Here is a 23,666-nt window from a genome sequence, read left to right on the forward strand (position 1 = left end):
ATCAGTTTGCCATAATATCATGATGGTAGCGTGTTTGAGGCGAATGTTTGTTTATTGCTTTGTGTTTATAAAACTTAGTCCCTGCTCTTACAATGGCAGCCCCTGCTTTTTTTAATCATGCTAAGTTGTGCTTTTGAATTTAAAATTAGCACTTGATAGGCAGTTAGTCTCTTCCTGTAGGGGAATGTGGGGATTTATTAAATGTGGTTGAGCTGATATCATGGGCAAACGGTGTTGGTAAGCTGTAGTGTCAGGTTTTTGTTTGCCCTGGCACTTGTCTAACATTGTGGGGGACCGGTGTCGGAAGCCCGTGGGGTTTCTCATGCTTCCACAGGATGCTCGACGGGTTCCCCAGCAGTCACGGTCATCCTGCTCATCTTGCTCATTTTCGAGGCGCTGCTGTTTGCCATTTTCACCCTGGTCATGTTTGCCTCCCAGCTGCAAGCCATCTGGAATGATGAGACGGTATGGAGATGATATAGTAGCACTTCTGGAGTGATATTGTGGTATTTTTTATGAGACAAATGCATACGAAAAGGCTAAGACAAAGCCTGTTTAAAGTTACTGCAATATCCTTTGATTGTTGCTAATTAGTATGCCACCACTGTGTTGGAAAAAATGAGCAAGTTCCTTACAGTCTTTACAAGAACATAGCCAAGGTTTTAATTTTATAGCTTGCAAGCAGTAATTAGAGCTTTGTTTTTTATGTGGCTGTAGTGGTGGTCCTATAGAAAGGGTAGAGGGGGCTGAAAGAGCAGCTGACTCCAAAAAAACAAAAAGTCTGCTTGATTATTGTGCTATTTCTCTGTTATATGTTGCACACCCAGAATGCATTCATTGGGACCTCATTATTGAAACACTGTGTCATAGCGAGTTTTGCAAGAGAAAGGAGGAGGAATGACATTCTTTCTTGGGGGGTTGTGTGATAGTGTCAAAACTGTGTCTTTATAATATATAAAGGGATTGAACTTCTTGGTTTAAGCAGAAAAAAAAAACGATAAAAGTATGCCGAGTTCATTTTTCGAAATTTGGCTTTAACTGAAGAAGGTCGGTGTTCTTAGCACTCATGACGTATGTTGAGTATGGGTTACACTTGGTCAGAGTCTAAAATTAATTAAGCAGGGAAGCCAGAGGCAGGATGCGACGGTGGCATTGTTGCATAAGCAGCGCAGTTGTGAAATTTGAGGTATTGTTCCGGAGGCCAGGAGGAGCACTACTCTGCCAGCTAAGCACTGTTTGTTCACTATGGTCACCCGCTTTGTGCATGGGCGTCGCGAAAAAGTAGCTTGTTCAGCGCGACAAATGAGCAGCTATTGTATTGCTGCCATCAACTTGCAGGCTATGTGATGCCTCGCTTTGTTTTGAAGAAAGGAAAACTTTTTCTCCAAATATCTTGCTCCAAAGTGAAAGAAATTGCCTTAATCTGGGTATTTTAAAAAAGTTATTGTTCAGGCATCATTGCTTGCCGTGAAAGTTTTTCTTGGCATGTAGACAGGTATTAAGATGCCCTGTTATGCCCCAAAAGATAAACCGTAGATTACGCTATTTTGGTTCTAAATAGAAATCCTTGACAGGAGAAAAATGTCAGTTTTGTGCAAGTTGCCGTAAGTGGCACCAACTGTTAGGCCTTGGCATAATGTTATGTTTGTTTGACAAATGCTACCATGGTGCACTCTTACTGTCATCTTGATTAGTTTGTTGCTGGGTGAGTCGGTGACTGAGCAGTGTGAGAGGAAACAGCACAAAAAATGGGACACAGGAAAGAAAATATGTACATGAGCACTGACTAGCAACTGGATGCGCGTTGTTGCTTGAGGGCATCAGATACATGTGAACAGGCAGGCGCGCGAGCAAAAAGAGAACACCACCAAGGCTTGCTGCTTATAAATTAGTATAGGCCAGTCCATGATGTGACAAGGAAACAGAAGGTTTGCCGGTATGAATGCTCCCTAACGTGATAACGTTAGGGAGCATTCATACTGAGCATTCATAGGGAGCATTCATAATGAGAGTGAGACTCAAGGGTGATTGTGTTGCATTACAAATATTGTGAAGTAGAAGCTCTCTATTACCATATTTATTCAAATCTAGGCCAATAGCTTTTTTGTTAAAAATATGAAACTCTTAGGTTGGCTTAGATTTGTGGATTTTGTTGTATTCGTGATGAACTTTTGCTTGCGCTGCAACGAGGAGGGCCCTCACAGGCCCAAAAAAAGGCTATGCGAAGTGGAATCAGCACTGGCAGAGATAATGAAATTGTGGAGGTCAGAGGCACCCCCACTAACCACAGAAGTGCTACAGGCCAAAGCGAGAGAGCTGACAAGAGAGCGAGGCATTACACGGGGCCAGTACTAAAACGCGCAAGCTAACTCCAACAGGCCGCACCAAGTGCACGCCGGTGGGAGTTGTAGCTAGCAGGATCACTGCAGCCTGTGATGATATCCCGGAAAGCTTGGTTGTGCCCTTGTTCTGAAGCTGAGGCATTTCCAATGCACTTGATGGCACAGAATATTGTGCACTGTACGAAGAGGACAGTGATAAGGAAGTCAGCAATGACGAGGAGTAGTGAGTGGGAGCAGGTTCGTGAAAATAAATGCTGTTTCCGTGCTGTCCCCGAGGTCATTCTCTGTTGTCTGTTTGGCTGACTTACATTCGAGGAAAGATTTTTTAAAATTGGACCTTCAACTTTTTGGTGTCGGCTTATAATGGGGGGCCGGCCTAGATTTGAGCAAATACGGCAACTTTTTGGTACCGCGCCGTAGGCCATTGGTCATATGTGACAAACGTTTTGAACCTGCCGCCAAAAATTCAAGTCGGCGCTCCTAGACAAGCTGCATTATCTAGTTTGCTTCTATAACACCAACTATTAGGTTTCAGTTTTTTTGTTTTTTTTTATAAAGTGAGGAGGCGATGTGAAATGTGAAACTGACCTAGTCAGCCAGCCAGTGGTCATGGCATCCGTTTCATCACGCGCTCCTCGAAGGCGGAAGGCTACACTGGGTACATTAGTTGGTTCTGATGCAGTCTTTTTTTTTTTTTTTAGAGCAGCTGTGGCGAGTTAGACAACAATATCGAATGATTGGATTTCAGTTCCGATAGTGTGCGTTCTTGCACATGTTTCGTTTTACCTTTCACATTGTATTTTATGTACTGCGCTTGATTTGCAATTGATGAGAGTAGTTTTTTTTGTGTGTGTTTTAGTGTCTTCTCAACATACTGCCAAGATATTTCACCAAATGCGCCAGCAGAATTGTGATTATGAGAATGTCAAGGAAGGCCACGCCCCCTTTTCACCCACAACGCATTTGCTACCAACGGAAAAAAAAAATGGAGAAAAGGAGGAACTGCATGCTCTGCTATGAAAAACATGAACAGAACTCTGAACAAGTGTAATGTGCAGCATATTCCACATCTATCCCCACTTCATGTTCTCACGCGACTGTTTTTCTATTGGCACACCAGTCATATTCCTTAGCTTGAAAGGCCACCGAAAGTGCGGCCTATTATGTACACAACTGAAAATGACAAGAATGGAAGCTAAGCACATGTGCAACATATTTTACATTTAAATTTTTTTGCTAATCAACTTCTGGATCAGTGCAGCAGTTTATTTTTGTTTTGCCTTTTTTTTGGTATGTTACCAGTATATTTAGCAAATAATTTTTCGAAAAGTTTTTACAGGCACAACTCTGGCGTTTTTGTTGTTCATAAGTATAGTCGATATCCTACAGTTTGATGCATTACAATGCGTAGTGCATTTGGCTCTTCTTGAAGAAATAATTTTTAATTTAAAACACTCAAAATTTTTCATTTTTCCTGGGTAGCAAATGAGTTAAAGGTCTGGCTGTTATTGTGGGCAGTTTGGGGGAAATTTGAGCAATGGATGTTGGTTGCTCAACAAGCACTAATGGCGGGAAATTTGAGCAATGGACGTTGGTTGCTCAACAAACACTAATGGCCACCGTTCAAGGCCCCTGCCACCCTCTGACTGAAAAATTTCTGTGGTCTGGTGATCCTCGTTCGCATGGCTGCAAAGAAATGTTTTTAAACGCTGGTTAATAATGGAGTTATAACCATTGCGATCAAGCCATTTCGCCATATTTCTCTTTGCCGTGCCCTCTCCGAGTTGATTTCACTCTCCTGACTGGGCAGCAAGCCTTCGCAAATGAAATTTCCCTTGCTTTTGTGCTTTTAGTGGAAAGCATGAGTATGTCAGATGCCAGCGCCACAGCCTGCCATGCCGGGTACTTTTTCTTGCTTTTTGCTATCTGAATCATGCTATGCATGAAACACGATTATCAAAACTAGAAGGCTAGGGCTCAGAAACATGTAAGCAGCTTTCCACAGAGATGGTGTGTCCACTGGCATGGTAAAATGAGAAGAAATGAATGAGGTAAGCGATGAATGAACGGCACAGTACCCTCATCATGCAGAGAGACAAATTGCCTAGGGCAAACAACCAGGCAATGAAAAAGAGCGGTAGCAACTAGCAGACGACGAGACATCATCTGCAAATCGCTCATGAGTTAGAACAAGATACGAATGACATGTTTAATGGTTTTGCTGCGACAGGTGTGCCTTGGTACCAGTGGAGTGAATGAGGAGATTGACTTTATCGAGAGAGAGAGTGTGAGGTTCTTTGGTTTGAATTTACACCGCTTGCCGAGGCATACATGGCTCTAATAATTTGCAGAGATGATAGCAGTGGTCCTATCTATGCACTGAGCTTGCTTGTTTCAAATGTCCAAACCTGACCAGGGGCCCTTTAAAGCCGTGTTTGCAGCTAGACAGCATGCAAGAAGACTTTGTGGGTGTGTTAGCATGCAAGAACATGCTTTCCGTTGTTAAATTACTGATTAATTGGTTACAGTGCTGCTGAGGTTCATTCATCTCTCAAACAACAAAATAATGCTTCTGGTGCCAGTGCTGTGTGGCACAGATTGTGTGTACGTACACCAAGTGCTGCATGTAAAGTCATGTACGTCTCTCTTGATAGGGTATAGAGCAGCTGAAGAAGGAAGTGGCCAGATGGCAGAAACGCTCTCCTTGGCGGAGCATGCGGGCTGTCTTTGGACGCTTCTCTCTCTCCTGGTTTTCGCCCTTCACGTCTGCTGGGGATTCACCACCACTTCCAGGATACCTCTATGCTGTTTAGCCCATCTTCAAGTGCAAGTTCTGTGAATGCGAACACAATGGATTGCCCCTCCCTCCTGACCCCAATGCTGTTGTTTCAGCATAGGCCATACCTACCATCTCATGAGGTGTGTGTAACCTTATTATGGAGTGAACTGGATACAAAACAACCAGTCGTTTATGCTAAAGGTGTTGAAAACCACTGACGCTGAAAAGTAATGCCTTTGTGAGTGAATGGGACAGTGTGCTAGGTGTACTCACAAGCGGCATCATTGTTGGCATACTTTGATGGGCTTGCCTTTTGTAGGCTTGAAATATCACTAGTGGTGAAAAACATGAACGTAGTTGGAATGCTAATGCGCATTTCAAAGTGTGTACGAGATGGTGAAGATGATTTTTATTGATTATTCTTATGTCATCCTTTTGGAATTGTATCTGTATATCAGCGTGTGATATGCTGGTGATACAGTCTATTGTAGGGGATATGCTTTAAAAGCCTGTGGAGCAGTAACACACATTTGCATGGCCTTATGCAGTAGTATCGATAATTTCTTATGGTTCATGATTGTGTTAAGATTTAATGCTGGGTCCAGACATTCATGTCATGATTTAAACTTAATACATGCAGGAATGAGCATCGGGCCTTATCTACTAATTGTGCTGTACTAATTTAAGAGATTATGAACAGCTTTTGTTGCTGCTTGATTGCAGTAGCCATCTGTATTCAAAAAGTGCATTCCTTTTTGAAATTACGATTATATCCTAAACAAAAGAATCCTTGTTATATTGTTGATGGATTCTGACATTTTTATGAAACGAAAATTATTGGTAAACCCCGGTGAACAACATGTGTCCAATTGCTTTCTTTAATAGCAGAAATTTTGACCCTCAATTTTTATCACATTAACTACTATTTTGTAGGTATCTGAGGTGTAAAAATGAAGTGTGCAAGGGGGCATTGCTGGCTTGTTAAGAAAGTCTGCTGTTCAAACGGGTTTATAGCGGAGCAGTGATATTTGTCTGCTTATTTGTGGTACTTTACGCTCTGTTGAAAGCTTGTATGATACTATTTGCTTAAAGTTTCCCAGCATTTGAGCACCTTGTCATTGTATCATGGTAGTGACAGCAGAACACACAAATGTCGGTGGATGTGTTTTTAATTTCACATAGAAGCCTCAAGTTTTTAGCATTAACATATTTTTAACACTAAAAAGTAACAGATTTCTAGACCTCAAGAGCCTTCATTGAATGAAGCTACACATTTACTGATGGTTCCCCTGGATATTGGCACTGTATCCTAATGCATGCAAAAGCTTTAAAGGGACACTGAGGAGAAATTGAAGTTGGCTTGTATCGATAGAATAGCAGCTCCTGATCACAAAAGCGCCACTCTTACTGAAAACAAAGCTCTTGTAATGTAGAAAATAGCAAGAACCAAAATACAGGTGTCGCCGCCACAGGCCAATCTCGCAAGTACAAGCGTGATGACTTCCTAGGACAAGAGGCGCCACCTTGAAGGAATTTTCCTTACTTCATGGAAACCGCGAATCTCTGAGGCTGGCAAAGGAAGGTTGCGCACCGCACCGCTAGCGGTCAGAAATCACGGAGTCTGCGTTTACGTCACGTATCACGTCACTCCGTTCTGAGACGTCATAAGAGTTGCCGTGGCGTCATAAGAGTTCCTTGAGTTTGAATCAGAGCGGCGGGAAAAAATTTTCCATCTTCAAATCCAAATTTCTTTGAAATAAATGCATCTTTCGCGCCCGGACAAGCGGCAACAAAGCCATGAAATGCCGAACTATCAGATTTTGCTAACAAAAAAAAAATGATAGAGTTCTCCTCAGTGTCCCTTTAAGGTAGTGTACTTTGCACATTGGTTGCACATTACGATTGATAATTTGTCACCTAATTAAGGCTTAAGATTTGAATGTTGTTGTTCAATACATGTGTATACATCACTTTTGCTGCAAACATTTTCCAGCATGGTCATTTAACAACACAGTGCTGTAAATGTTGTTCGGAAGCTATGTTATTTATTGTGGTGTCATTGTGAGGTGTTCTAGGATTGGGACATTGTTATTGGATAAAACCATGCATGTGTTGCGGGCAGCCCTTTTGAGTAATCCTTGAGTAATGACCCGTTGATCAATTAATTATTAATTGTGCTGGTAGTATGAGTAGGTGCCGACTTCTTTTAGTTGAGGGGCACCAAAGGGGGCTAGTTGTGTTAAGTAATCTGAGGTGTTCAGCTTTCTGCAATCTAAGCCAAGCATATCCCTCGTGGGGAAGGTATATAATAGTTGCACCTTGCGAGTACTCACCTGTGGGGCAGCAACTTGGAGGCTAATGAAACTGCTCGCAAGTAAATTGCAGACAGTGCCACAACCTATGCAAAGGAAAATGGTAGGGGCAAGGTTAAGAAAGAGGAAGAGAGCAGAGTGGGTTACGAAATAAACTAATAATTATATTCTGGCTGAAATCGAAAAGAGGAAATACACGTGGGTAGGGCAACAGAAAACAGATAACCAATGGTTCCCTAAGCCATGGTAAATGCACACGAACAAGTGGTATATACGCCCAATTCCCAATGTTGAAGTTGCTCTTGGTATGTGTGCTGAGCACTTTTGTGTGGAGCAGAGAAAAAAGGCAAAAGTTTCAGGGAACAGCATTGTTTTAAATTATGCTGCATGTGATCTTTTGTCTGATGCTTTGCAACCTTATGTAAAAAAAATTTTTTTCTACAGTTAGGCATCAAGAGTAAGGGACAAATCAGCGCTTTGATGTATAAAGTAAATTTTACTCAAGGTGACTGCCTGTGAATCAGCAGTGTTTTGTACATACCTTGAAACAAATTTCTGATGTGTTATGTACAGTCATTTTTCAAATGCTGCCCATTGCGCTCTTGGCAGGAGCGACTGCAGGGCTGCACCTTGGCGCTACTATCTCCAGTGCGTATCACTGCGAGGATAACCTGGGTGACAACAAACTTTGTCCTCACTCTCGCACAGGTGTTTCTCACACCTGGTGTATTTCCTATGCAGCGTTTGGGTGCTTTGCTTCTCATGCCCACGCTGAGGGAACATGCTACATGCTGAAAATATTCTGGGGCATGACACTGTCACGCTGTAGCAGCAAGCTGAGAGCCACGCAGCTTCAAACCGTGTCTGTGTTGCGCAGGAAAGCCTCCCTTTGTCTATACAGCTTTCTGTTTTCTTCTCAAAAAAAAAAAAATGAGGCAACGCTTCTCGAATATCTTGATCGAATGAATTCGTCTCTGCAAGCACGCCGCCTTGGTCATCGCCGCTGCCGTTACACCGCTGCCGTAGAGAAAATGCTTCATTTGCCCTGGCTAGGAGGCACACCCACAAAATCTTGAGACAGAAGAGGTTACGGGCGTGTTTACTAAGCTCGAGTGTGGAAGCACGGAGACCGTTGCATGTCGCTGGTGCATGCGTTGCCTCTGCCACCTTCTCTTGTTTGGGGGTTGTCCACTAAGCGATGGGGCGAATGATGGCGGTCATCGCTGCGCCGCCTCATCGCATCGCTCTCTTTTTTCATGCATATGAAGCCAACTCTATAACGCATAATGCTGAGACGCGAAATGCGAGAAGTAGAGCTTGACGCTCTAAATGTTTGCTTTTTTTATCGAGTCATAAATGCAAGTTTGTCTTCATAGTGTTTTCACCATCAAATGTTGGTTGGTAGCATCTAAACAACAATCTGGGGCTTCTCCTCTCAGTCGTAATGTAATTTACGTACAAAACATTTTTGTTCTATGAGTAGGCATAGCATGAGAACAACTGGTAGCCATTCCGTAGCCTGCTTACCATAAATAAGCCTCTTAACTTTCTGTGACAGAAAATTTTAAATTTCGTGAATGGAGAACAAGGAATCCGCGAAATTCTGCGGGAGCCATCAAATAGTTCTTCAGAATGCACCTCGCATCATATTGGGAATTGGGGTATGAATATACAGTCGAGCTCACTATATACAGTCGAGCTCAGCTATGGTTGGCCTGAACAGTTTGCAATTACATTGTAGTCTTAATATTCCTTCCAAAATTCTCCTGAGTTCCCAAACTCCCTCCTTGCATTATATTCATGCATATGAAGTAAAATAGTAATTTTTCCATCAGACTGCATCCTCTATACTGATTTCCATAACAATAGCATAAACGAGGATGTGGCTGCTAATACACAATTTCATGAATAATCTTCGTATCCGTGATTTTTCACGAAACCGTAAAATCATGAGAAGCTAGGGGCTTTAATCATAAGCGCCGTGGCTGTACTCAATTCGGTGTCCTGCGAGGTTCTGCCGGCGCTCCAGCTTTCTTTGTAGCTTTTCTGCAGTGTGACCACATTTTGTGCACACAGCGCAACAAATTATAAAAACAATTTGTATTGTCTTGCGCCAAATATTGTAGAACTGCAAAAACAGTGTGGAACATATCTCACGCCCAGTCGCGGAGAGTAGAACAGACCTTGGTTCATATGCAAATGCAGTCATGACCACAAGAACCTAGGTGTATCATGAGCCCTGAAGTCGTGCCTGTTTATTTCACTGTTTGCCATGTATCTTATTTACTCTAAGTGCTGGTTGAGCCTAACAACCAGAGAGTGGATTGTTTCACGTTACGTGAAAAACAAAGACTGAAGTTAAAATATTTTGACTAGGACTCAAAAGCAATCAAGGCATTAGTTTCATTACACTGCTCGCGGACAACCTGCGCTTAGGTGGTGAGGGCATTTAAATTACACATTGCTATTAAGACCAATTCGTTAGCAGAAAAAAAGCTTAATGGGCATATTTACTAATAGAAAATTTATTTTTGATGAAATGAAAGGTACAGTAACTGTCTCACTTCTCTGTGGACACCTAAACAGCACCATGAGGGACGGGTTGAAGGAGTGAATGAAAGAAGGAAAAGAGGAATAAGGGCCGCAACATCAAGCGGAGAGCAGAATCATTTCTACCTGGGGTTCTTCACCGTGAAATTGACATCACAAAACAACCCTAGGTGGTTGAAAAGCAGCATCTCTTATGCACAAGCTTAAGTGATCTGACAAATATATAATACTGTGCATTCAATTATGTGTGAGGTCATTGTTTAGGCACTGTTGCAAAGGAGAAACACACATTAGTGCACAGCACTGGGTAGTGTGATGCTGTCGACGTATAAGGTGACTAGTTCTCATCTGCAGAGTCGAGGTAAAAACAAAGTACACATTATTTTAATGAGAAGAAAATAGAAAGCTGGAAGGAAATCGAACTGAACATGGGCACTCCACATTGCAGCAACTTGACTCCATGTAATCCTCTGCTTGCTGCTACAGCGTTGGAGCACAATAGTGCCTTGCCCTGCAATATTTTCAACTTGAAGCTCCCTACCTCGTCATGAGTTTCAGCAGCAGAGCGGCCGATTGCTGTGCAAGGAATACATAAAATTTGTTGTGGCTCAGCATATCCTCGTAGTGAGTGCATACTGGAGATCGCAGCATTGTGCTATTACCGTGCAGCTTCTGCTGCCACAGGCCCCATGGGCTGTGTACTTTTGGGAATGGCTGTAAATTTATCAGTTGAAGTTTTGTGTTGACTCGCATGACGTGGATTTTTTTTTGTACAGAAACTTTGTTAACTTTTTATTTTCATTTTACGATGCATGCATTGTTGTATAATATTTTGTTGCTGCAGTTTTGTGTTACTGTGTTCTGCAGTTCACATCGAAGGCTCACTTTTCTTTATTTTTTGAAAGATTCAGAATTTTTAGGTAGTATGTATGTTGATCCATGTGTTATGTGGATGTGCTGAATTGCAAAAGTTGATTGCTTTCTTATCTGCTATGTGCACTGTCATTGTGTATATTGTTTATTGTCACACAAGAAGCTGGAAAGGGGGTCTCGGCCTGTTCTATAGTCAAATACAACTCAAGAACGAAACGACATATTCCCCTCAAAGAAAGCCCTGCAGCCAATGGCGTTGACTGATTGTCATGATATCATGGTTGATCTCCTTGCACCTGCTAGAATGACATCACAAGAGGATTAACCACGCATGAACTGGTTTGGTTTATGGAGGTTTAACGTCCCAAAGCGACTCAGGCTATGAGGACACTGTAGTGAAGGGCTCTGAAAATTTCGACCACCTGGGGTTCTTTAACATACACTGACATCACACAGTACACGGGCCTCTAGAATTTCGCCTCCATCGAAATTTGACCCCCGAAGCCAGGATCGAACCTGCGGCTTTCGTGTCGGAGCCGAGCACCGTAACCACCAAGCCACAGCGGCAGCTACACATTAACTGTATCCATGATCACATCCGGATCGGCAGTCACTACCTGCCCTTCCACTTCCAGCACCTCGCTACCAGTTGTGAACTGCTGTTCCCTTTCTAGACTGTTGAACATTACTTCGGTTTTCTGTATGTTAATTTTTAGACCCACTCTTCTGCTCTGCCTAACTCTCATTGATCATGCTTTGCAAGTCATCTCCTGAGTGACCGAGCAAGGCAATGTCATCAGCGGATCGCAGATTATTTGGGTTTTCTCCATTAACTCTTGTACCCAACTGTTCTCAATTCAGGCCTCGAAATACTTCTTGTAAACAGGCGGGGAATAGCATTGGCGAGATCATGTCTCCATGCCTGACGCCCTTCCTTATTGGAATTTTATTGCCGACTTTATGGAGGACTATGGTAGCTGTGCAGTTGCTATAGACATCTTCCAGTATTTTGACATAAGGCTGTTCTACACCCTGATTCTGCAATGCCTGCATGACTGCTGAGGTTTCCACTAAGTCAAATGCTTTCTAGTAAGAATGAGGTGGAATGCATATGGCAGGTTCTCTCAGATTGTGAATGGTAGTTTACCAATATCCCTCAAGAGAAAAGTATACAACAGCTGTATCTTACCGGTACTCATGTATGGTACAGAAACGTGGAAGCTAACGAAAAGGATTCAGCTCAACGCAGCGAGCCATGGAAAGAACAATGATAGGTGTGACGTTAAGAGGCCATAAGCGGGCAGAGTGGTAAGGGAACAAACGTGGGTTAATGACATCCTAGTCAAAATCAAGAGGAAGAAATGGGCTTGGGCAGGGCATATAATGCGAAGGCAAGATAACCGCTGGTCCTTAAGGACAATTGAGTGGATTCTAAGAGAAGGCAAGCGTAGCAGGGGGCAGCAGAAAGTTAGGTGGGTGGATGAGATTAAGAAGTTTGCGGGCATACGGTGGGCGCAGCGAGCAAAAGACGGTTAATTGGAGAGATATGGGAGAGGCCTTTGCCGTGCAGTGGGTGTAGTCAAGCTGATGATGATGACGACATGAAAATTGGTGGACACCATTGGCCTGCCTTGAGCATTTTCCACTTCGTTCTTGAGTTGTATCCGGCTATAGGTGTGAGAAGATAGGCAGCATTAGTCCTTTCACATATTATAGCGGCTCATATTTTCAGCAAGGAAGCGCTGAACATGGTAGCAGCCAGAGGATTCCTCTTGAAAAGCCATTATAAAGCTAGCCTAAGTGGCTATAATGCTCCTGTTCGTGCTCAACCAAAAAGTGGAGGCATAGATCAGGTAGCATTATAAACGTTGTCCTATAGCAAATGCTTCAGCACTTAGTTGCAATATGTTTGCATGCTGCAAGCAAATTTAAAATAAGTTATGCTTGTTTTGTGGATAGGAAACAGTGATAACATGTTCCGTGCAGAGATAATGTTTTTTTTTTGTCTTATAGTTCTTGAAAAAAAAGTTTCCTCATATTTGCTTGCCAGTATTGGAACATTAGTGGTATGGCTGCTATGTTAGTATAAATTTCGTATTTACTCACGTAATTTGCACCCGCACATAATTTGCGCACCCCCAACATTTTACCCGGACTTTTTTTTAAAAACTCTTATTTTGCGTTCCCTGCTATGCAAGCACACCAGCATGCACACAGGTGCATGCAGGGCAGGCTTGGGAAGATGGGCGCGCCTGCGTCGCCGCATGTGGCTGCGAAAGGTGAACAAGTGGTGTCAAAAAAAGTCTGTAATTTGTAAATTGTGTCCAGCAAGAAAAAGTTAATTGCACGCTGATTACCCGGCTCGGTCACGCCGGTGGTCGTTTTGCTGTACCAACAACTGCGAGAGCAAACTTCTAAACCGTTGGCTATTCTGCTTGCCGCTACTAAGCCAGGCCACATGTGAGGGCGCCGTTTTATCGTCTTGTATCTCCATTTGCTTCTGACTGCTAGCTTTGCTATTGTATTCTGCTTTTATTGCTTTAAGTTGTGCACGTGCCATCATGCCATCACTTGCGGAACTACATAACGTGGGTTGTGGGGGGAAGGGGGTAGATTTGGAGTCAAATTTTTTTGGCCAGCGAGGGGAGCGATTTATGGAGTCAACCGGAGTTGCGGCAGCATACCGTATACATTGCGTTATGACCTTTGCAGAGGTTTTTGTTGTAGGACGTTATAAAACACAAAAACCGCAAAAAGAGACTGGACTGCCCTGTGTTGTCGCCTGCCTTTGTCTCGTCTTTTTGCATTTTTTTTATAATGTCTCGTGAATTGGCCTGCAATTATGCCTTGCTAAGTTTTTAGGACGTTTTTGCGAAATCTTCGCATAATTTGCGCACCCCGTTTTTGAAGCTTTAATTTTAGAAAAGACAAGAGCGTAAATTACGTGAGTAAATATAGTAGCATCATTTCTTTTCTCATTTGTTTTGTAGACATAACCCTGTAGATGTTATAATGGGTGCCACTTCATTCTCAGTGTATATTAGGGCACCTAAATTTAATGAAAACATCTTTCCGCTGATATTTTGAGTAGCATGATCCAGTTGCTGGTAGCTGGAGTGTTGATGTCATCATGCAGTGCAAGACTTATGCTACCAGTTGTACTTACAGCTTTTTACAATGCTGCATAACCAAGGTTAATGTGACAAAAGACTAATAATGTGCTGCTGTTTGGTGCGTCCCTACTAGAGTTGTTCTATATCTTTGGTGTTGCTAGTTACATCGATCATGGAGCTTTTATCCCATTCAGCAGTAGAATCAATTTTACAACAAGCCATACCACGTCAAACATGTTTTACAAGCGTAAAGTTCCTTGTGCTAGTGATGTGGCTACTTTTTTTGTGACATTGTAAAAATCATTGGCTCCATAGCATTTGTCACAATGGCGATCTTCATGTGTGTGCTGTGGAGCCCTGCTCTCTTTATGTTAGAGCTGCTGTTGATGTGTGTGACATGTTACATTAAGTTCCAGGTATATTTTCGGCACCTGTGGTGACCTAAGGCAGAAATGGCCATTCTCGACGTAAGACACTGTGATTTAGTTGGTGGTTGTGGGTCAGCATTGTGGCATTTATACTTGTTCCAGTGTTGAAGGTCCCCTTTGAGTTGTCTGAAATATGTGGCGAGGAAAATAGAGTGACCCTAGGTTGAAGAAAAACATGATGATAAATGAGAACTTGTTATTGTGTTTCTCTTGAACAGCTTGTCGCAACTTGCTAACTGCAGCTGCAGCATGAAGGGGTAAGAACAGGGAGAAAAATTCAAAGACAAGCACTTGTCTTTGTGTCTTTCCTGTTGACTCCTGGTTCTTTACACAGCTGTTAGTCTTGAAACTCCACATAATCAACTAGCTTTGCTTTTGGTTCTCTTGTCACAGTCTGTGCAATGGATGATCATTTCATTGTGTATCATGGACAGTGTCCCACTGAACAAAAAGATGAAGCAACAAGAAGTGTGCCACACATTTACAACACATAGTAGCTGGCAATATTTTATGTTGACTTTCCTCTGAGGGCAAAAATCTCATTCTGGTGAAGGGTATTTTTGAAGATGTGTTGGTCTTGATGCTTATTTTTTTAATTGTTTGCATTACTTCTCGGCAAGTGGAGAATTGCTTTCACATATGTGTGTTCCCATGAGGTGTCACAAAAGTTGGTCAAATGTTTAGGGGAATCCCCCAAGGGACATGAGGTAATTCAATGAGTGAATGTGTTCAGTCACTGCAGCCTAGAAAAAAAGCAGTAATATAAAAAGATGCTGCACGTGGGCAGGATGGCACAGTCCATGTGTGTGTCATTAATGTCACTGTAAGCTTGCTCAAGCACCACTACATTGTGTTGTCATGAACACCTGAGCCAAATAACACACTTCTACACGTTTTAGAAAACCCACAGTCATGCGCGAAAGTTGGCAAGCCCTTTCCAGCCACTTTTTCGTACTCTCGTCCTCCTCCGTCTCGCGCGTCTGCATATGTTAAGAGATAGCTGTTGATTATATTCTTTCAGACGGCCAGTCAGCCACATCGCTCCAACAGGTCAGGGAGCTCCGCCCCCTGGGGACTTACCACGTGCATCAGCAGCCGGCAGTGGGGCCAGCGGAGGAACGCCAACCTTTGAGCGCGCAGAAAGTGACGAGAGGAAAGGGAAAGGCGCGAAGACACTGAAAATCAAATTTTGACTACAGATAACTCGCTTTCTAACAAACGCATTAAAAAAATTCTTGCTGGAGGATATTCATGAAGCGGCGACCTTTAATGTCTCTAGCACACCATACCTTTATTGAGAGCCCCTTTTAGGGCCCATTTAATGCATGTGCAAACAAATGCTGCTGGTGCACTGACACATAACCCGAAAAAACTTTAATGTTTTCTCCACGGAATGCACAAGAGAAGTTCAGACGCCTAAGCGTGCTCCATATTATTTTGGCCTCACCTGTACATTGGTTCAAGAACAGTGTTTATTGGATGTGTTTTTCCTTCCAGATATGTTTCTTAGGGTAGCTACAGCAGTACTGTTGCCTTTGTCATCTGTGTAAGGTACGAGTACACTTTACCACTGGCACTTTGAGTTCATGATTTTTGTTCATGCTGATAACTTCTGTGGCAATCAACATGCGCTGCATCTCTGTCATCACCAAGTCCTCGTACTGGTTTGACGGAAATTGACAGGCTGTGATTAACAGATTCATTCTGATGTGCTCTACTTAGCATATCTTATAGAAAGCAGCTAAAGAGGAATTTAAGTGCATAAAGAACACCTGCTTTCTCTTTAATATTATGCACATCATTGAAAAAAACATTATCTTTGTTGTTAGTGTGTGTTTGTTGTAAGGTTGTGAATTTTTCTTTACCCCTGTTACCTTGTGTAGTCTCTAGCATGTGTTATTCAGAACATACCTTTAAATTTAAACCAACTGGGCTGTTTAGTCTTTTTTTCCTATGTTTATAACATTCAGTGATTTTTTTTTTATGGGGAAGTTTTTACAGTTAGACGTTACAGCATGTGTGCATGGTTGCTATCATCTTTCGTCATATCATCCCTGTGCCATTGCGTACATTGAGGCTTTCTGGTTTTGTGAGACACCGGCACGCTGGAGCACTCCTAAAAAGTGCTCCTCTTGTTCTCACAGTGGACAGTGAGCACAAAAGCATTGTGCGAATATGTAGAGAACCTGTCAGTTCTGCAAAATGTCGATTTAACCACTTGATTTACTTGTCTCTGAGTGTGGATCAGCCCAAATATGTCGATAAAGTAGTTGGTGTGCTTCTAGCTTTTTGTTGGGCCACTAGTTCGGCCTCTAATGCTCATATAGTGGATCATGGAATTTTGTTGCCAAGCTGTGTACATTATAAGTGCACTGTAAGTCTGAGAGCTTTCTTTGCAGTGCTCGGTATTTTGGCTGCAAGGAGGAATGTGTACGGACTTGTTCAGAATCTTCTCACAACTTAGCACTGCACGAAAGCTACAGCCAGCTGTACCTGCAAGCATGTGCAACTGTGCGCTTGTTGCCCAGATGTTATCCTGTCATCCACTAACACCAGCTCTGCATAAGACTATTGTACGCTTTGCACAGGAGTTCAGGTGTGGTAGGCGTAGCCAGCTGAAATCGGGAAATGTGCAGAATCATATCCAAAACTGGTCACCAATGTCCAAAATGCGTACGCTTTCTACACACAGGTTTCTTGGTTTATTAGATAAAAATAGGACCTAGGTTAATGCATGAACATTGCTCCCTGCCGCCTTCACATGAACTTATTACATATATAAACGTTTCAGTCCTTCTCAGGAAGAAACAGTTGTCTGTGGGGGACGTCAGTTATTTTGAAAATAATGTTATTTTGTTGGCTAATTAACTGGAATTGTCTAACTGAAGTTAGCGCAGTCTGGTGGGCTAGCAGACACGAACAAAATGGTACCATTTCAGTTTTTTAAACAAAGGAAACATTCACAAAAGCCCTGCAGCGTGAGGAAGTTGTGCTTTTTCCCGTACAAAACCAAAACTGAGTGCGTGAGGTGCGCAGAAAGTTCAATATGCCCGCTGGCGGCTTATGGTGCTCAATTCAAACTGTCTGTGCTATTGTACTGAGGCATGCACTTTTCTTCGTTGCTTGGTGCAGGAAAAGGGAGTGTCAACTACGTCGCTGTCATTTTTGAAAACTATGAAGCAAAAAAGTGCACGCCGCGGCACAGTAGCGCAGGCAGTTCGAACTGGGCGCCAGCAGACAGCGAACGTAGCATTTGGGCAACTTCCTGTGCACCTCGAACGATCGGTCTTTTTTTTGTGCGCAAAAAAGCACCAGATTTCCTGGTGCCTGGTGCGACAACAATATATATATATTTATATAGGACTTTTTCTGTGTTTCAAGAATTGGTATGACGCCGCTTTGCACGTGCCTACAAACTGATATTTTGAAAGTGCTGAAACAACCGATATGTAAACCCACCGCCGCGGAGGCTGTCTTGCGATCGGCTGCTGAGCCCAAGGCCACGCGATGGAGTTTAGGCCAAGGCGGCCGCATTTAGGTGGAGGCGAAAGTTAAAAAAAGGCCGTGTGTTGTGCGATGATAATGCACATTAAAAGGAACAGTGGTGACAAATTCAAGCTGGCCTGTACAGATAGATTACCACGTTCTAATGACAGGCTACTTTCACTGGAAATTTAAAATTAGCCCTCGGTTACGCTTCTGTGGTACGCAAACCGTAGGCGGCCGCGTGCGGAACACGCAGTGCCGAGCGGAGGCGGCTCTGGTTTCGGCTTAAGCAGCGCGCATAGCAATACGTTGCCGCTGATCGAGCCTTGCCTCGGGCCAACGGAAGGCGGCTGCTGCTACTGTGGCTGCAGTGGCGCCATCGGTTCGCCGCTGCGCAGCCATTACCCCCTGAACAGTAATGGCGCAGCCCGTCTGCCGCCGCATCCTCCTCCTCCGCTTTCATACACGCGCTCTCTTCGACATGGCTGTGCTTTAATCCTCCGCGTTAGACCAACCGGCGATATTTAACGTACACTGACATCGCACCTCCGCTACGGCACCTCTTTCTTTTCCCCTCTCCCCTCACGGTGCTGTTGAAGAGGGCGCGTGCTACTGTGGGATTGGGTCGCCGCTGCGGAGCCCGCCTGCGTTGCAACCTCCTCCGCTTTCCTACACGCACTCTCCCCGATATGGCTGTGCTTTCGTCCCCCGTGTTAAGCTGGAACCGCATGGCGCGTGACGCGCGGTGGACGCCCGCGTTGCCGTCAACGCGCGAGCACCCGCACGAAAAAAGGGAAGCGGCGCCTGGCGCCTTCGCGGCGCGTTTTCCGGGTTGCCAGACAACGTAACTCCCAACGACATGAATTGTCCCTGCTACCGCATATGTAATATGCACTTAAACTTACGCAACACTGCAATAGAAATAATCTTAGTGTAATTACATAACGACATTTTTTTCCGAAGTATATTTATGAAGCTTAATTTCAAGCAGGAAGAGTGTGTGCGAAACTGCGACTATGTACTTTCTGTATGCCAAGAGGCCGCTGCTTGTTTACAACTCGACATGAAAAATGGAGTGTCGGGCGCTTACTACAGAGCAGAAGAGGCGATTGCTACTGTTAAGAGGGATGCTGATTCTGAAGCAAGACTGCTTTATCCATTTGCGATGAACACGATGCGCGCACGAAACAGTAGCACGTGTTTTTCTAGTGCGCGCCGGTTCTGCAGAGCGAAAAAAAAATGCGCCGAAGAGGCTCCGTCGAGATGCGCAGAGAGTAGGGCCTTCTAGTGGCAAAACCAAAAATGCCACGTGACCAAATACCACGTGACTTACTTGAAATCTGATTGGCGGACGCGCCCCGGACGCGCCGCGCGAGGCGTTTTTTTTCTACTCCGAGCAGCAGCACGCGGCGGCGCGATTTCGTGCTGGGCACGCGTCAAAACGACGCGCGCGTCCCAGTATCCGCGCGTCAATCGCGCCTGAATCGCGCCATGCGGTTCCGCCTTTAGACCAGCCGAGGATATGAAACGTACACTGACGTCGCACCTGCGCTACGGCACCTTTTTATTTTCCTCCCTCCTGTTACGGCGCGGTTGAGAAGGTGGCGCGTGTTAAGGCGGAACCGCATGGCGCGTTTTCCGCGAGCGAAAAACGCAACGCGCGGTGGACGCCCGCGTTGCCGTCAACGCGCGAGCACCCGAGGGGAGCGGCGCCTTCGCGGCGCGTTTTCCGGGTTGCCAGACAACGTAACTCCCAACGACATGAATTGTCCCTGCTACCGCATATGTATTATGCCCTTAAACTTACACAACACTGCAATAGAAATAATCTAAGTGTAATTACACGACCTTTTTTTTCCGAAGTATATTTATCAAGCTTAATTTCAAGCAGGAAGAGTGTGTGCGAAACTGCGACTATGTACTTTCTGCATGCCAAGAGGCCGCTGCTTGTTTACAACTCGACATAGAAAATGGAGTGTCGGGCGCTTATTACAGAGCAGAAGAGGCGGTCGCGTATATCCCACAGGACGCGGCGCCTCTCCACTTCCGTGATAAGGGCCTCGTTGAAGACTGCTTTCTCCATTTTCGATGAACACGATGCGCGCACGAAACAGTAGCACGTGTTTTTCACGTGCGCGCCGGTTCTGCAGAGCGAAAAAAAAATGCGCCGAAGAGGTTCCGTCGAGATGCGCAGAGAGTAGGGCCATCTAGTGGCAAAACCAAAAATGCCACGTGACCAAATACCACGTGACTTACTTGAAATCTGATTGGCGGACGCGCCTCGGACGCGCCCCGCGAGGCGTTTTTTTCTCCTCCGAGTAGGAGCACGCGGCGGCGCGATTTCGTGACGGATCATACTGGGCACGCGTCAAAATGACGCGCGCGTCCCACCATCCGCGCGTCAATCGCGCCTGAAATCGCGCCATGCGGTTCCGCCTTTACTGTGGCGCCATTGGGTCGCCGCTGCGGAGCCCGTCTGCTGCCGCACCCTCCTCCTTAGCTTTCCTACACGCGCTCTCTTCGATGTGGCAGTGTTTTCATCCTCCGCATTAGACTACACAAGGATATTTAACGTACACTGACATCCCATCTCTCCTACGGCACCTATTTTCCTCCCTCCCCCCACGGCGCGGTTCAGAAGGTGGCGCATGCTACTGTGGTTCCATTGGGTCGCCGCACCTCTGCTTTCCTACACGCGCTCTCGGATATGGCTGTGCTTTCATCCTCCGCATTAGACCACCCGAGGATATTTAACGTACACTGACATCCCATCTCCCCTACGGCACCTCTTTTCCTCCCTCCCCTCACGGCGCGGTTCAGAAGGTGGCGCATGCTACTGTGGCACCATTGGGTCGCCGCACCCTCCCCCGCTTTCCTACACGCGCTCTCGGATATGGCTGTGCTTTCATCCTCCGCGTTAGACCACCCGAGGATATTTAACGTACACTGACATCCCATCTCCCCTACGGCACCTCTTTTCCTCCCTCACGGCGCGGTTCAGAAGGTGGCGCATGCTACTGTGGCGCCATTGGGTCGCCGCACCCTCCTCCGCTTTCCTACACGCGCTCTCAGATATGGCTGTGCTTTCATTCTCTGCGTTAGACCACCCGAGGATATTTAACGTACACTGACATCCCATCTCCCCTACGGCACCTCTTTTCCTCCCTCCCCTCACGGCGCGGTTCAGAAGGTGGCGCATGCTACTGTGGCGCCATTGGGTCGCCGCACCCTCCTCCGCTTTCCTACACGCGCTCTCAGATATGGCTGTGCTTTCATTCTCTGCGTTAGACCACCCGAGGATATTTAACGTACACTGACATCCCATCTCCCCTACGGCACCTCTTTTCCTCCCTCCCCTCACGGCGCGGTTCAGAAGGTGGCGCATGCTACTCTGGCGCCATTGGGTCGCCGCACCCTCCTCCGCTTTCCTACACGCGCTCTCAGATATGGCTGTGCTTTCATTCTCTGCGTTAGACCACCCGAGGATATTTAACGTACACTGACATCCCATCTCCCCTACGGCACCTCTTTTCCTCCCTCCCCTCACGGCGCGGTTCAGAAGGTGGCGCATGCTACTCTGGCGCCATTGGGTCGCCGCACCCTCCTCCGCTTTCCTACACGCGCTCTCAGATATGGCTGTGCTTTCATCCTCCGCGTTAGACCACCCGAGGATATTTAACGTACACTGACATCCCATCTCCCCTACGGCACCTCTTTTCCTCCCTCACGGCGCGGTTCAGAAGGTGGCGCATGCTACTGTGGCGCCATTGGGTCGCCGCACCCTCCTCCGCTTTCCTACACGCGCTCTCAGATATGGCTGTGCTTTCATTCTCTGCGTTAGACCACCCGAGGATATTTAACGTACACTGACATCCCATCTCCCCTACGGCACCTCTTTTCCTCCCTCACGGCGCGGTTCAGAAGGTGGCGCATGCTACTGTGGCGCCATTGGGTCGCCGCACCCTCCTCCGCTTTCCTACACGCGCTCTCAGATATGGCTGTGCTTTCATTCTCTGCGTTAGACCACCCGAGGATATTTAACGTACACTGACATCCCATCTCCCCTACGGCACCTCTTTTCCTCCCTCACGGCGCGGTTCAGAAGGTGGCGCATGCTACTGTGGCGCCATTGGGTCGCCGCACCCTCCTCCGCTTTCCTACACGCGCTCTCAGATATGGCTGTGCTTTCATTCTCTGCGTTAGACCACCCGAGGATATTTAACGTACACTGACATCCCATCTCCCCTACGGCACCTCTTTTCCTCCCTCCCCTCACGGCGCGGTTCAGAAGGTGGCGCATGCTACTCTGGCGCCATTGGGTCGCCGCACCCTCCTCCGCTTTCCTACACGCGCTCTCAGATATGGCTGTGCTTTCATTCTCTGCGTTAGACCACCCGAGGATATTTAACGTACACTGACATCCCATCTCCCCTACGGCACCTCTTTTCCTCCCTCCCCTCACGGCGCGGTTCAGAAGGTGGCGCATGCTACTCTGGCGCCATTGGGTCGCCGCACCCTCCTCCGCTTTCCTACACGCGCTCTCAGATATGGCTGTGCTTTCATTCTCTGCGTTAGACCACCCGAGGATATTTAACGTACGCTGACATCCCATCTCCCCTACGGCACCTCTTTTCCTCCCTCACGGCGCGGTTCAGAAGGTGGCGCATGCTACTGTGGCGCCATTGGGTCGCCGCACCCTCCTCCGCTTTCCTACACGCGCTCTCAGATATGGCTGTGCTTTCATTCTCTGCGTTAGACCACCCGAGGATATTTAACGTACACTGACATCCCATCTCCCCTACGGCACCTCTTTTCCTCCCTCCCCTCACGGCGCGGTTCAGAAGGTGGCGCATGCTACTCTGGCGCCATTGGGTCGCCGCACCCTCCTCCGCTTTCCTACACGCGCTCTCAGATATGGCTGTGCTTTCATTCTCTGCGTTAGACCACCCGAGGATATTTAACGTACGCTGACATCCCATCTCCCCTACGGCACCTCTTTTCCTCCCTCCCCTCACGGCGCGGTTCAGAAGGTGGCGCATGCTACTCTGGCGCCATTGGGTCGCCGCACCCTCCTCCGCTTTCCTACACGCGCTCTCAGATATGGCTGTGCTTTCATTCTCTGCGTTAGACCACCCGAGGATATTTAACGTACGCTGACATCCCATCTCCCCTACGGCACCTCTTTTCCTCCCTCCCCTCACGGCGCGGTTCAGAAGGTGGCGCATGCTACTCTGGCGCCATTGGGTCGCCGCACCCTCCTCCGCTTTCCTACACGCGCTCTCAGATATGGCTGTGCTTTCATTCTCTGCGTTAGACCACCCGAGGATATTTAACGTACACTGACATCCCATCTCCCCTACGGCACCTCTTTTCCTCCCTCCCCTCACGGCGCGGTTCAGAAGGTGGCGCATGCTACTCTGGCGCCATTGGGTCGCCGCACCCTCCTCCGCTTTCCTACACGCGCTCTCAGATATGGCTGTGCTTTCATTCTCTGCGTTAGACCACCCGAGGATATTTAACGTACACTGACATCCCATCTCCCCTACGGCACCTCTTTTCCTCCCTCCCCTCACGGCGCGGTTCAGAAGGTGGCGCATGCTACTCTGGCGCCATTGGGTCGCCGCACCCTCCTCCGCTTTCCTACACGCGCTCTCAGATATGGCTGTGCTTTCATTCTCTGCGTTAGACCACCCGAGGATATTTAACGTACGCTGACATCCCATCTCCCCTACGGCACCTCTTTTCCTCCCTCCCCTCACGGCGCGGTTCAGAAGGTGGCGCAT

General features: G+C 46.2%; 1 protein-coding gene across 4 annotated transcripts in view; it reads left to right on the forward strand.

The window, feature by feature from the left end:
- The window catches only part of LOC144114231 (palmitoyltransferase ZDHHC3), a 35,592-nt gene extending 18,205 nt beyond the window's left edge, over positions 1-17,387 (forward strand). For 2 of the 4 annotated variants that reach the window (XM_077647829.1, XM_077647831.1), the window contains exons 5-6: positions 308-465; positions 4,997-15,198. In XM_077647829.1, the coding sequence (XP_077503955.1) occupies positions 308-465; positions 4,997-5,155 (317 nt within the window). In that variant the 3' untranslated portion in view covers positions 5,156-15,198. Of the gene's footprint in view, positions 1-307; positions 466-4,996; positions 15,199-15,418 lie in introns of those variants that run through there. The other 2 variants (XR_013310986.1, XM_077647830.1) reach the window with 2 other exon arrangements.
- The last annotated feature ends 6,279 nt before the right edge of the window (positions 17,388-23,666 follow it).

Source organism: Amblyomma americanum, chromosome 1 (assembly GCF_052857255.1).
Source record: "Amblyomma americanum isolate KBUSLIRL-KWMA chromosome 1, ASM5285725v1, whole genome shotgun sequence".
NCBI lineage: Eukaryota > Metazoa > Arthropoda > Arachnida > Ixodida > Ixodidae > Amblyomma > Amblyomma americanum.